This window comes from Bemisia tabaci, chromosome 2 (genome assembly GCF_918797505.1).
Source record: "Bemisia tabaci chromosome 2, PGI_BMITA_v3".
NCBI classification, from domain to species: Eukaryota; Metazoa; Arthropoda; class Insecta; order Hemiptera; family Aleyrodidae; genus Bemisia; species Bemisia tabaci.
Genome location: NC_092794.1, coordinates 38,325,596 through 38,338,162, shown reverse-complemented (window position 1 = coordinate 38,338,162; position 12,567 = coordinate 38,325,596). Strand labels below are relative to the sequence as shown.

Genomic DNA, 12,567 nt, shown 5'->3' with positions numbered 1-12,567 from the left:
GTGATTTCTGCAATTTTTACTTAACAGCGGACACAATTTGGTAAATTTTCCCGTTTTATTTTTTTCTTTACGATAATTTGAACCGGAGTTATGATTTTTTGAAAATAGGTCAAATTTGACCTTTGACCTATCATAACTCGGTCAAAAATTAAGATATTGATCTGCGGCTTGCGCCAAAATTCTTAGTTTTTTATGCTCTTTCAAATGAGGTATCACAAGATAGGGGTTGCCATTTGAAAAAAAAAAGTTGGGGGCCCCCCGCTAGGGTGTCCTTTATTTTTGAAATTTGAGAAAAGTTAAGCTCCCCAGGTCTCAAAACGTGCTATGAGGTGTACAACTAAGGAATGTTTTTTGGAAAAAATTTTAAAAAAATTTTTAGGACTCTCTCAAGCGCCCTAAAGGGCGTCAGTCGAAAATGTTCATTTCTGGTAGAGTGGATAATCAATCCTAGGTGAAATTGACGAATTAACGCCTATAAGGCAAAAATTTGGTCCGTTTGGTCGTATCTTTGATCGATCAGCCGGTAAACCGACTCAAATGGGCGGGAAGCCGAGCCGCGCGCGGCTGACCGAGACAAGCTTTGCATCGCGCGGCCGCCGGCCGCGCGCGGCGACGCACGTGGGTTGTGAGTGAGGAACATGTATTCATACACAGCTAAACGTAGTGCAGGAAGCAACGATGGGGAGGCTGCAAAAAAAAAAAACGAAAAAAAGAAACGGGGCGTTTCGTAATATTAACTTCTCATGCTCGACTGGAAACAAAGAAAAATAAAAATATAAATAAATGAATTAATAAATAAATAAATAAATGAAAATAAAAGGCTAAACGCGAGTTGTTGCTTCGCTGTTATTTCGAGACGGAGACTCAATGTTGTTCTTCAAAGGGAGGACAATTAAAATTCTGATAAGGCTCTTAAAAATTAATATAAATTGTTCAATGTTTTAAAACGTCTTCGGCATGAAATTAGTTAAGCGTACCATCGTCCAACTTGCGTAGTAACATATTTTTGGCAACAATAGCAATATTAGGTAGTTTAACAAAAGTCAAAGCTTATCAAAATTTTTCGATGTCATTAGCTAGAATTTTTTTGGATATTTTATGAACATTGTTTGTGAAGTGAGACGATACTTGTAGTAAATCTTGAAATCTTGCTCCTTTTCAACTTTCTTATTAAATTTTTGCATCAATTTGACGGCGGCCGCGCGATGCAAAGCTTGTCTCGGTCAGCCGCGCGCGGCTCGGCTTCCCGCCCATTTAAGTCGGTTTACCGGCTGAACGATCAAAGATACGACCAAACGGACCAAATTTTTGCCTTACAGGCGTTAATTCGTCAATTTCACCTAGGATTGATTATCCACTCTACCAGAAATGAACATATTCGACTGACGCCCTTTAGGGCGCTTGAGAGAGTCCTAAAATTTTTTTTAAAATTTTTTCCAAAAAACATTCCTTATTTGTACACCTCATAGCACGTTTTGAGACCTGGGGAGCTTAACTTTTCTCAAATTTCAAAAATAAGGGACACCCTAACCCCCGCGCCCCCCCTCAGGGGGGACCAAAATTTTGACCCCCCCCCCCCCCAAAAGATGGTCCCCTTTGAGATATGAACATTCCCAAAGTTTCATTACCCTAGCTCAATTCGTTCAAAAGTTAGCAGGGGTGGGACGGACTTTTGGTACACCCTGTAGAGAGAAACAGTGTCGCACTGATAAAAATCAACTGAGTGTCACAAAATCAAAGATACTTGAATGCTATCATTACTTTTAATTTGATTATTAGCAAGTCTCTTTGATTCTGCATCAAAAGTTGACTGAATCATCAAATTTTCTGGTGTTTTGATAAGATGCTTCAAATCAAAGTCTTTCGCATAGACCTATGCTGAGGAGAAACCTCTCAGTACTAGCTAATTTCAAAATATGGTGCAAGGGAAAAGAACAACAGACAACTCACAATGTCCAATCAATCTTGTATGAAGACTTTTCGAAGTGGCACTCTTCGGTAGTCTTCACTATTCAAGTTGTACATTTATATTATGTTTATCTTTTTTGCACCCTGTAAGGAGAAGAAAGCAGTATAGACAAAGCAATGGAGCAACTAAGGCAACGCATTGCTATCTTCAGCCAAAGGATAAGAAGATTTCAGAATAGATCCAATCAGTTCTTTCAAAACTGAAGGCCCGAAACCGACTGCAAAAACCTCGACAGGAACATCGAAGGTGACTTCTCCGACATCCTTGCAACTCCACAGAAAGGAGGGTTGGAAGAGTCCAAAAAAGGAATCTACAAAGTTCCCACTTGGCTCAAATTGGAAGCTGGGTGGATTGAAGACTCAGAGGTCACGAACAACACAATAGAATGGACAGGTCTTGATGAAGGTGAACTGATTACTACCATCGAAAACAGTGCAAATTGGAAAGCACCTGGTCCAGATAAGATACAAAGCTTCTGGTTCAAAAAAATCCCTACCATCCATACCTACCTAAAATTACCAATCAGAAAAGGATTCCTACCATGGTTAGACAAAGGGACTACATACCTGATAGCAAAGAATAGAGAAACTGCCAATCCCAAAAACTATAGGCCCATAACCTGCCTCAACATAATGTATAAGATCTACACAGTACTTATGACCGGAAAAACCCACTAATATCTGGAAAAAGCAAAACTTCTTCCAATTGAACAGAAAGGATGCTGCAAACGAGCTAAAGCCTGCCTAGACCAACTTCTAATATCTGAAACCATCATTGAGGACTGCTGAAAGAACAAAAAGAACCTATCGATCGCATGCCTGGATTACCAAAAAGCCTTCATCAGTATGCCCCACAGCTGGATCATCAGTGCACTGGAACTCATAGGAGTGCACCCTAATATAATGAACGCCAGTAAGAACATGATGGAGCATTGGTCGGCAATCATTCATTTGGAAGGAAAAACAGATACGATTATCACCTCTGAAATCAAAATCAGACGAGGAATCTACCAAGGGAAGGCCTTCTCTTCCTTTCTATTCTGCATTGGATTAACACCCCTCTCTATATGACCGAACAACATGAACAATGGATATAACATCAAGGCAGGTCCCTAAACAACTGCCGCACCTCTTGAATATGGATGATCTGAAACTGTTCAGCAGCAGCGACAAGTAACTGCAATAACAACTTGAGACAGTGGAAGAATTTAGTGACGACATAGGTATGAAATTTGGCCTAGATGAGTTCCTTCAAGACACTTTCACGAAAGGGAAATATATCCACGGAAAAAACGCAGATATAGACGTCAATATCAGCATCCAATAGTTAGACCCAGGTGAAACGTACAAACACCTCGGAACGGAAGAAAAAATTGGCCTTAGGCCGATTTCTTAGCGGAGCGGGCGTATGAGGGCTAGGGTGCGGCTTATTTTGTGACTTTTGAAATGTTACGGTGCCTCATCACCAATCGGGTCGAAATCATTAAAAAACGTCCCAAAAAAAATTTCAGCTTAAAATTCGAATATTTAGAGGTCGCACTAACGCGCTTCATGTATTCGAAAAAACTCAAATTTTCGAATAAATCCGTATACTATTCCCAATTAACTAAGCCTCTAGAAACATAGTGCTTAACTGACCTAAGCAGATTTGTACTCTGAAAAGTCAATTATTACCTAATCTAGCGAAATATTACAGCAGCTGTCACGAAATCACCATCTTTCCCAGGTCAAACAGGCCTGAATTTAAGATTTGCTTACGGCACCGCACCGAGGCCGTCGCACTATGGTCTACAGACTGGATTTAACGGAACTTAATTCGAAAATGCAGTGCACCGTTATAAAAAGTGTTGGATCTTATATTTTTTGGGTCGCTGATTTCATTTTACATCTTAATTTAACAAAATATTAACATCCTGACCGTGAAACTTAACTTCAAATGTGATTTCTGGCGCTTTTAAGACTGAAGATTTTTTCCACCCTATTTTGACATGTATAAAAATAATAACAAAAGTGTCTCTCGGTCGAGATCAGATAATTCTTATGTATTTTTAGGCGGTAAATCCGAATATGACCTCCGTTTTGGTCCATCGTCCTTGAATTTTCCGGAAAAGCCGATTTTACCCGGAAAAATGGACATTTTTGGTGTTTTTGCGACTGTTGACCTCTGTAACATGCAGGTAAAATTTTTTCCAGGTACTAAATAGTACTATTTCGATGTATTTTGATCTACTGAGTCCGAAAATGACCTTTGTTTTTTCTTATCACCTCTTACTTTTCCGGAAAAGCGACTTTTTCCCGGGAAAATGAGCAAATTTGACGTATTTCTGTCGTAATTGCAATTCATGTTGATAAATTATACTGGACCCGTGGTAAAGCGATTCTGTCATGTATATTAAGCTGCTAAATCCGAATATGACATAGGTTTTGGTTTATCACCCTCCAGTTCTCCGATAATGCCGATTTTTCCGCGCCTTTTGAGTAAAACCTTTCCCGGACTCATGTGTTAAAAATACGGTTTAAAATTGATTTCCATGTTTGATATATCGATTCTCATGTATTTTGACTTGCTAAACCCGAATATGACCTTAGATTTTTCCTATCACCCCTCACTATCCCGGAAAATCCAATTCTCCTCGGAGAACGAGCTTTTTCGATATTTTTGCGTCAATATACGCCAACTCCCTATAACGACCTACTATTTTTAAAGAATCTATTAGCTTTTGATTCTGTAAATTCTACCATCAGTAAAAATACTGCCTTAAAATTCCGTCGACACCTTTGGTATTTGTCAGAGGAGCTTGTTAGCTTAGCATTTGTTGATAATACATTGCCTGTTAGTGTCAAAACGTCAATGGCGAAGTCTGTGTTTAACAATAGGTCTGCTAACAATAGGAACAAAGTAAAACGACTTTAAAGGGCAGAGATCACTTTTGAAGATCTAAAATGTATAAAAAATAAGGACTTATCATCTTTTGTGACACAAAACAGTCTAAATTTCTTTAAAATTCTAAATATCCCATATACGTTTTTAAAACAAAGTCCGACTAAATGGCCAAAGCTACATGATTTCCAGCTAGCTCTCAAAGTAGTGAAAAATCTCAAAGTTGTGAACGACAATGCCGAAAGAGCAGTTTCACTTATTCAAACTTTCAATAATACCATCACTAAAAACGAAGAGCAAAAACCATATTTGTTGAAAATTGTCATGGAACATGGAAAGGCATTTCCAACTCCTGCTAAAAAGTTCCTGTAAATCCAAGGGACCTCGTTTTATATTATCGTAATAAATGAGTATCTCAACTTCCGTGTGATTTATTTCACCCCATATCATTCATCAACTTATCGATGAGAAGGATCAGCGAGGGGGGGGGGGGGGGTTGTGACATACTTTTTTTCAATGATATGCTATGCCATTGGTTGATTGACCCGTATTCTGGATGCTGCTAGCTCCATGCGCCATTACAGGTCTTGACGCTGCCGTTGCGCTTGAGTGCCAAAATAATAGCGAATCTTTAGGTTTATCCCCCCCCCCCCTCGTTCAACCCTTATCGACCCCTTCTATTATGTGGTATAGTGATACAACGAGGTCCTTGATGACCCCACATTGTTGGCATCTACTTGAAGAACACGATGATTGTTTAAACACCCGATTTTTCTAGAATTTCTTCTAAAACAGAAAAATATCGATACTTTCGACCGTTAGTGCGACCTCTAAATTTTCGAATTTTCGGCTAAAAATTTTTTTAGGATGTTTTCTTATGATTTCGAACTGATTGGCGATGAGGCACCGTATAATTTCAAACTTTTTTTTTAAGCCATCAGATAAGCCGCACCCTAATGAGGGCGCTTCGCCCCACTCCGCTTCGTGGTGTGGTACGGAGACGGTACTTTCTTAAAATTCTGCATAAACTTTCTTGCTCAAGCCAGAGCTCCGCGGCGGCCTTGTAAAAGATCGCAGAGTTAACATGAAGACACCCAGGCATGAAAGCTTCAACATGAAATCTTCAATTGAATTAGGTATTGGCCTATTTCTCATTGCCACACCTATTTTCAAAATAATATTAATGTTTAAATAAAAAAAAATGAGTTTTGTAACTTATTTGGACGAAGAATTATAATGCGGTATTTATAGAGCCAGTAAAATTTTAGACGTATCATCGGGACTTGAGCTCTCGTTAGCTCGTCGCGTGTGTCTTAGTCATTCGGCCACCGGAGAGATTTGTCAAAAGAGACGAAATTAGCAACGTTTGTGGTTCTCCGCCTGGGACCTCTACCCGCTTGAGATGATCCACCACCCATCCGCCGGGAGTGCAGCGCCGCGCCGCTCCAGAGTCTGACAGCCTCACTAACTTGTCACTAACCTCACTTTTCACATTTGGTAATTGAGGTAATTTGGTAAACAAAATAGTTGCTTCATGCTTTGTGTATTCACTGTAATCAATGAATCAATCATGTTCATGCAGCACTTTTATATTTGTGTTCAGTACCTTTTGAAAAGGAGCCGCGAAAAATTGAATCTGCCGGGATGCTTTAGTTCATGATTAAAATAAATATTAGCTTCCAATAAATATCTAAGTGTTAGCTCTAGTGTCAGCTTGGATGGTTCATAGTATGTTAGTATTTAATTAGTCGTCCAATTTAGCTTGATGTATTCGGAGTAATTTTGGAGATAATACATTTGAAATCCTAGGTTTCACCTGACTCAAAGCACTTGCTGCTAATACCCAGGAATGTTCCGTAGTTCCGTCTCATTTAGGGGAGAACTGACCATTTGCTATTGGCCCCCTTTCAATTTCGAGATTAATCCAAGGATCTTTTAGGAATCTAAATTAATGACTCAGGTGGTGCTTTGTGCAAACTTTCTAAGAATTAAAGGGCTTTCTACAAAATCTACAGCCCCTCTCCATGAGCTCATTGTGTGATCTCGTGGAACAAAGTGCCCCCTGCGATATGACCCGTATCCCTTCAATTTTAAGTTCAGTCCCAAAGTCTTGTAGGAACTTAAATTAATGATCCAGGTGGTGCTTTGTGCCAACTTCCAACGAATTAAAGGCATTTTTTCAAAATTTACAGTCGGTCAAAGTGTCTCTTTGTGTGAATTTGATAAAAATCATGTTTTGCCTCCAGCTCCCCCCCCCCCCCCCAAACTTTGGGGCACCCCAAAATCACTTGACGTGCATAAGAAGACCATAGATATGGTTTTCCATGCAAATTTTGAATGAAATTGAATAGATAAGATTCTGAAATATGGCTGTACACAGAAAAAGAGTACGCCTGGTGGACGGACATACATTTTTTTGAGTACGGTTCTTTTGACCCCAGGCACTCTGAAACGCCTAGAATTGATGAAATTTCAACTTACTTTTTTTTTTTTCTTGGATGATGACAACACTTTCTCTACCTGCGAGGGGAGGGAGAAAGTCCAAATTGGCATCCAGCATAAGAAAATAAAAGATAAGGTAAAGAGAATATCTATGACGTGTAAGCGCAGTACTGAAGACAGAGCTAATGGCAAAAAACAAGATAACTGCAATCGGAGTTCTAGCCGCACTTGTCCTCCAGTATGGATTTGCAATTCTGGAGTGGAAAATAAAGGAAATATAAGCGTCAGACATAGAAACGAGCAAGCACTTTAAAATGCATTAAATGCTCCATCCCTCCGCAGATGTCAACAAGCTATTAGTGAGCAGAAAATTAGGAGACCGAGGATTTCGACAAATTGAATGAACGCGCACATCTTCCATCATCATATAAAGTACTACCTCTAAGGAAAAAAGGACCAAGACCCTTTTCTTAAGGCCCTGTATGCCGTCCATCTTACTCTACAGAAAGCTCATAAAGCGAAAGTAGCAAACAAATTTGAGGGCGAGCTCGGAGAAAACTTAGAAGTAGCTTCTAAGAACATCAGGAAGTAAAAAATCAAAAAAGGAAATCTCAGAAAGCATTAGAACCAAATGGAAAGGAAAGATTATACACGGACAGTATCCACTGGTGCTAGACAATGACTCTATTGAAAGTAATCTCTCAACCATGTGGCCCAGTAAAGGTGTACCAAAAGCAGAAATAGTAAGCCTAATCGTAGCGGCACAAGATCAAGCCTTAAACAGAAGGTACCGAGAGAGGAATATTCACAAGGGACATGTGAACAGTAAATGCAGAATCTGCCATCAGTTTAAAGAAACCATTGAGCACATTACATCAGGTTGCCCAATTCTAGCTCATAAAGACTATATCGAGAGAAACAACAGAGTATGTACTCAATTTCACTACAGTCTCTGCAAAGAATATTAAATCGAAGTCGAAGCAGGTAAATGGTATGAACAGAAACCGATGAACACTGCAACAACCTGAGATGGAGAGACACCGATCCTGTGGAACTTCTCTATCAGATCCGATAGAACTGTTGAGGCAAACAGACCGGACATCATCCCACGTAGGAAGGGCCAATCAGGTCTGCTGATCTATGTCTCTATACCAGCTGACAGGAACATCATAAAGGAGGAAGTTGCGAAGAAACGAAAATATAAAGACCTGGAAATCGAAATCAACAGAATGTGGAAAACTAACACCAGAGTCATACCCTTTGTGATTGGAGCTACCGGAGCAGTCACCAAAGACGTGACGAAACTGAAGAACGAATGAACAAAGACAACACGAGTGCCCTTTGGCATTTCCTTCTTCCGGTCCTTTCCATGAAGAGAGGTGCACGGTTCTAACCAGATTTGTTTGTGAAGCAGACTCACCATCTTTTCTCAAAATTTTGTAGCAATATCTAAATAAGAATTGTCATAAAATACGAGCCGTGAACTACAATCATACGAGTTCTCTCGTCTATACTCCTCGTTGGACACAGGCTAATAACAGTGTGAAGACCGCAAAGCTGCCCTAGGCCTTGGCGCTGTCACTTGATCAGCAAAAGGAGGAAAGAGGGAAGCCCTTTAAGTATCTCTTCAGTCTCGGCTCTTTGGACACGCATATCTGTGATCATTAAAAATTAAACAATTGGACTGCTTCCCTCCTTATGTGTTAACAGATAAATGTTCCATATGTAAAGAAAATAATCGAACCTACAACAATTTGTTTGAATAATTTCGAAATTTCGAGATTTCAAAGTTTGAATTTGAATAAAAAATCAGAATAAATATTCGAACACGAGTATTTGAGGTTCTTAAATATTCGCGTAGCCCTAGTTAGAAGCCATGTGGAAGAAAACATATTATAAAATATTATCCGGTGCTCCAAAGTCGTGAGTAACTCAGTTTGAAAGTAATGGTTTAGAGAGGAGCTAATGGTAGTGTCCCGTGCCCTTTCAGGACAGGTTGAGACTTTTCTGTTGAAAATATGTCAAAGTGGATGAAATTTTCAGCTTGATAGGCTGCAACTTGGCCTTTTCCAAAAGAATACATTGTTCATATTTCTTAACACCTTTCACTTCAACCAGTGTTACTTAAGTTGTTAGAGCAGCGGGTATAAATTTTTTGTAATTTTTCTCCTACTAATAGCTTCCAACCTATCTGCACACCTTAACTTCTAAGATCCAGCCCTCCTTCGAATTTGAAGATTTCAGAAATGAAAAATACCTTGCCTTTTGCTCTGCGTTGGCCAGTGGGTTCTCTTTCTTCTTCATTTATTCACCCTCTTTAAAATCCATCATATCAAGTTTTACTGAGTTCAAGTTATAGTGCTAAAGCATTACAACTGCTGTTAAGTCTAATTTTCTCTTTTACTGTTCAACAGACAGAGCAGAGAAATTTTGTGCTCTCTTTAGCTTTGGAGTATGGATTAATCAAGTTTATCACAGACTGTATTGACCAATGGGTCAATGGTCAGTTCTGCATTTCTGGTTGCTCCTTGCCAGCGGTCATCCACTGGGCTTGGGACAGAATTTCTCTCATCAAGCAACATGCTGACAGACTATGTGAGTGATGGAAATACTTAGTTCTAGTTTTCCTCTTTGTTGGATTAAAAAACTGGTTGTTAAAATTTTATTTTATCATGAGATGGGTTGAAATTATACAGACAAATTCTTGATTACAATGAAAAAAATGCTTTAAGAAGTAACAAGAGTAATGCTCATCATTTCAGAGGAGTAATTATATCAGTGTTCGAAGCTCCTTGACCAATTGTATTCACAGATCCATGCATCAAAACAATTGATTCAATGCTCATTGCACTGCCCACAGTTTGTTTGTTTGCCTTTTTCCTCCTTTTTTTCTTTTCTTTTTCGTTGTAAGACCATTTCCATCTCTTTACTTGAGTCCTTTTTGCCTCGGCTTCAAATAATGGAGACAGATAACAATTACTTTAACTACTCTCCATTTACTCATTACGATTGGAGACTTCAAATATATTTTTTTCAGCCAAAATTTGATGAAACGGAATAGAAAAAATGCAGGTATTCTCACTTTCCACTTCTCTGTTAATGAAAAAATAAAAGACAAAAAAAGGAATAAAAATTTGCAACCGCTCCATTCAAGGGAAAATCAACAGTACACATTATCATTCTTGTTTCCTTATGTTTGCATTTTGCAAATTGAACATACGATTTGAAATTTTATTTTTTTATCGTAGGTGTCCCTTTGTTTGATTATTCTGGAACGAAACTAGATACCAATGGTCTTAGATCGCTGGAACACTGCCGAGTTCAAATGGTCAAAGCTCAGCAAGTTTTCAAGTATATCCAAGCTCATCACTCAAATGAATTGATTGCCAGTAAGTATACTTGGAACCATACACAGCATTTGCCCAGAAATTTAAAATTAAGATACCAGCACCTGTGCTTAGACAGGGGCACGGCTCCGTTGAAAGAAAGTTATATGAAAAGTGAATGTACATCTCCGATCTCTTCGGCATCTTCAAGGAGGGTTAAAATACTATGTTTTCAGCCCCCCCCCCCCCCCGAATACTCCCATTTTCCACCACTGCAGTAGAGAGAGAGATAGAGAGTGAGCTGTGTGTGCCACTTTCTTCTGGAGTAACCCTTTGGAACCCCCTCTGACGAGCCCTAGGAGAGAGTGTTCTGATCTATGATGATGATGGCGCCCCATACGAAGCGCAGATATTGCCAGTGTTATTTCAAATTTTACAACAATAGTATTCCCTAAGAATTGTAATTTGATCAAATCCAAGTTTTCATCCTTTTTCTCATGCTGATCCTCGGAAACCTCATTACTTTATTGTATATATTTTAATTTTTCAGTGGTATTGACGCAGCATTGAAAATCGGAATTAAAGAAAGGATAGACCTTAGCTTTGTTAGGCCCAGGGTTAAAAAATAAAATATGCATAGTTAATATCTGTAAGTGTACAGTCGATTTTTGGAACTAGCTTGCGTGAATCTACACATTTTAATCATTGCATTATTGCTAAAAAAGCTGATTTTTCTAGGCGCGCTGGCAACACTTTATTTTAATATAGGGGTCATGAGAGTGTCAGATACCCTCATAAGCCTCATTAGTTGTGATTTAAGGTTGATTTCGTACCATTTTCCAACGAAAATAATGTATTTGTGTCATTGAACTAAACAGAGAAGAAGTGGGAAAATAACGGCACATTTGGCAAAATTTGGCAACACCGTGTTCAATCATTTGGGGAAGTTTGGAAGACTGACTTTAATACAAATAAGTACATGATGAATACTTAATACTGTAAAAATTTCATTGAATTTCATGCATTATTCGATCAGTTATGAATTATTTCCTATCTGCCCATAAGGACACTGCACTATGCCCTGTCTTGGATTTGGGGCACCCCCTTTAACCGGGGGGACTTTTTTGACTAGATATCTGAAATCTATGGCCAAAATTACATAGGAATTGATACCTCACATGACACTCTATGCGCATTTTAAAAATCCGAGATTCCAGAGGCCTTAATATGGCCGCCATTTTGATACTTAGGCATTTAGGGGGTGTTCCGGGGTTGAACCGTGGTAAACTTTGGGTATGTTGTTCAGGTGGACCTACTGATGACATTTACATGGCAAAAGTTTGTCAAGCAGTATGTTCCAGGTCAAACTGTATTTCTCCCTGACTATACGCTGAGACGATTGTAGAGCCACTGGGCATCTCAAACCGTCAGCCCCCATTAAACAATAACTGGTGGATTGCTATACACCCCCGAATACCCCCATTTTTCACCACTGCAGTAGAGAGAGAGATAGAGAGTGAGCTGTGTGTGCCACTTTCTTCTGGAGTAATCCTTTGGAACCCCCTCTGACGAGCCCTAGGAGAGAGTATTCTGATCTATGATGATGATGGCGCCCCATACGAAGCGCAGATATTGCCAGTGTTATTTCAAATTTTACAACAATAGTATTCCCTAAGTGTCGACATCTAGCCCCGGGCATTTTCTGTGCATGAGCTTTGTTTATGTTAAGAGTCATGGCTGGATGAAGGTTTAGTAATGAAGCATAAATTAGTAACTGACCAAACTTCACGCGATTGAAATTGTTAAAAATGACTGAAAACCGTACAAATGTTTTAATTTTGAAGATAATTACTATATACAGACGGATTTTTGTGTATGCTTCTGCAGCTGCGCTAATCTTTGAGTTAAAATCACTTCAATTGTGCTGTGAAATAGTGCACAAAGAAGATT

General features: G+C 39.1%; 1 protein-coding gene across 6 annotated transcripts in view; it reads left to right on the top strand.

The window, feature by feature from the left end:
• The window catches only part of Elys (AT hook containing transcription factor 1 homolog), a 196,413-nt gene that overhangs the window by 98,490 nt on the left and 85,356 nt on the right, over positions 1–12,567 (top strand). For all 6 annotated transcript variants that reach the window (XM_019057835.2, XM_019057834.2, XM_019057833.2 and 3 more), the window contains 2 exons: positions 9,706–9,886; positions 10,540–10,680. In XM_019057835.2, coding sequence (XP_018913380.2) covers positions 9,706–9,886; positions 10,540–10,680 — 322 coding nt within the window. The remainder of the gene's footprint in view (positions 1–9,705; positions 9,887–10,539; positions 10,681–12,567) is intronic.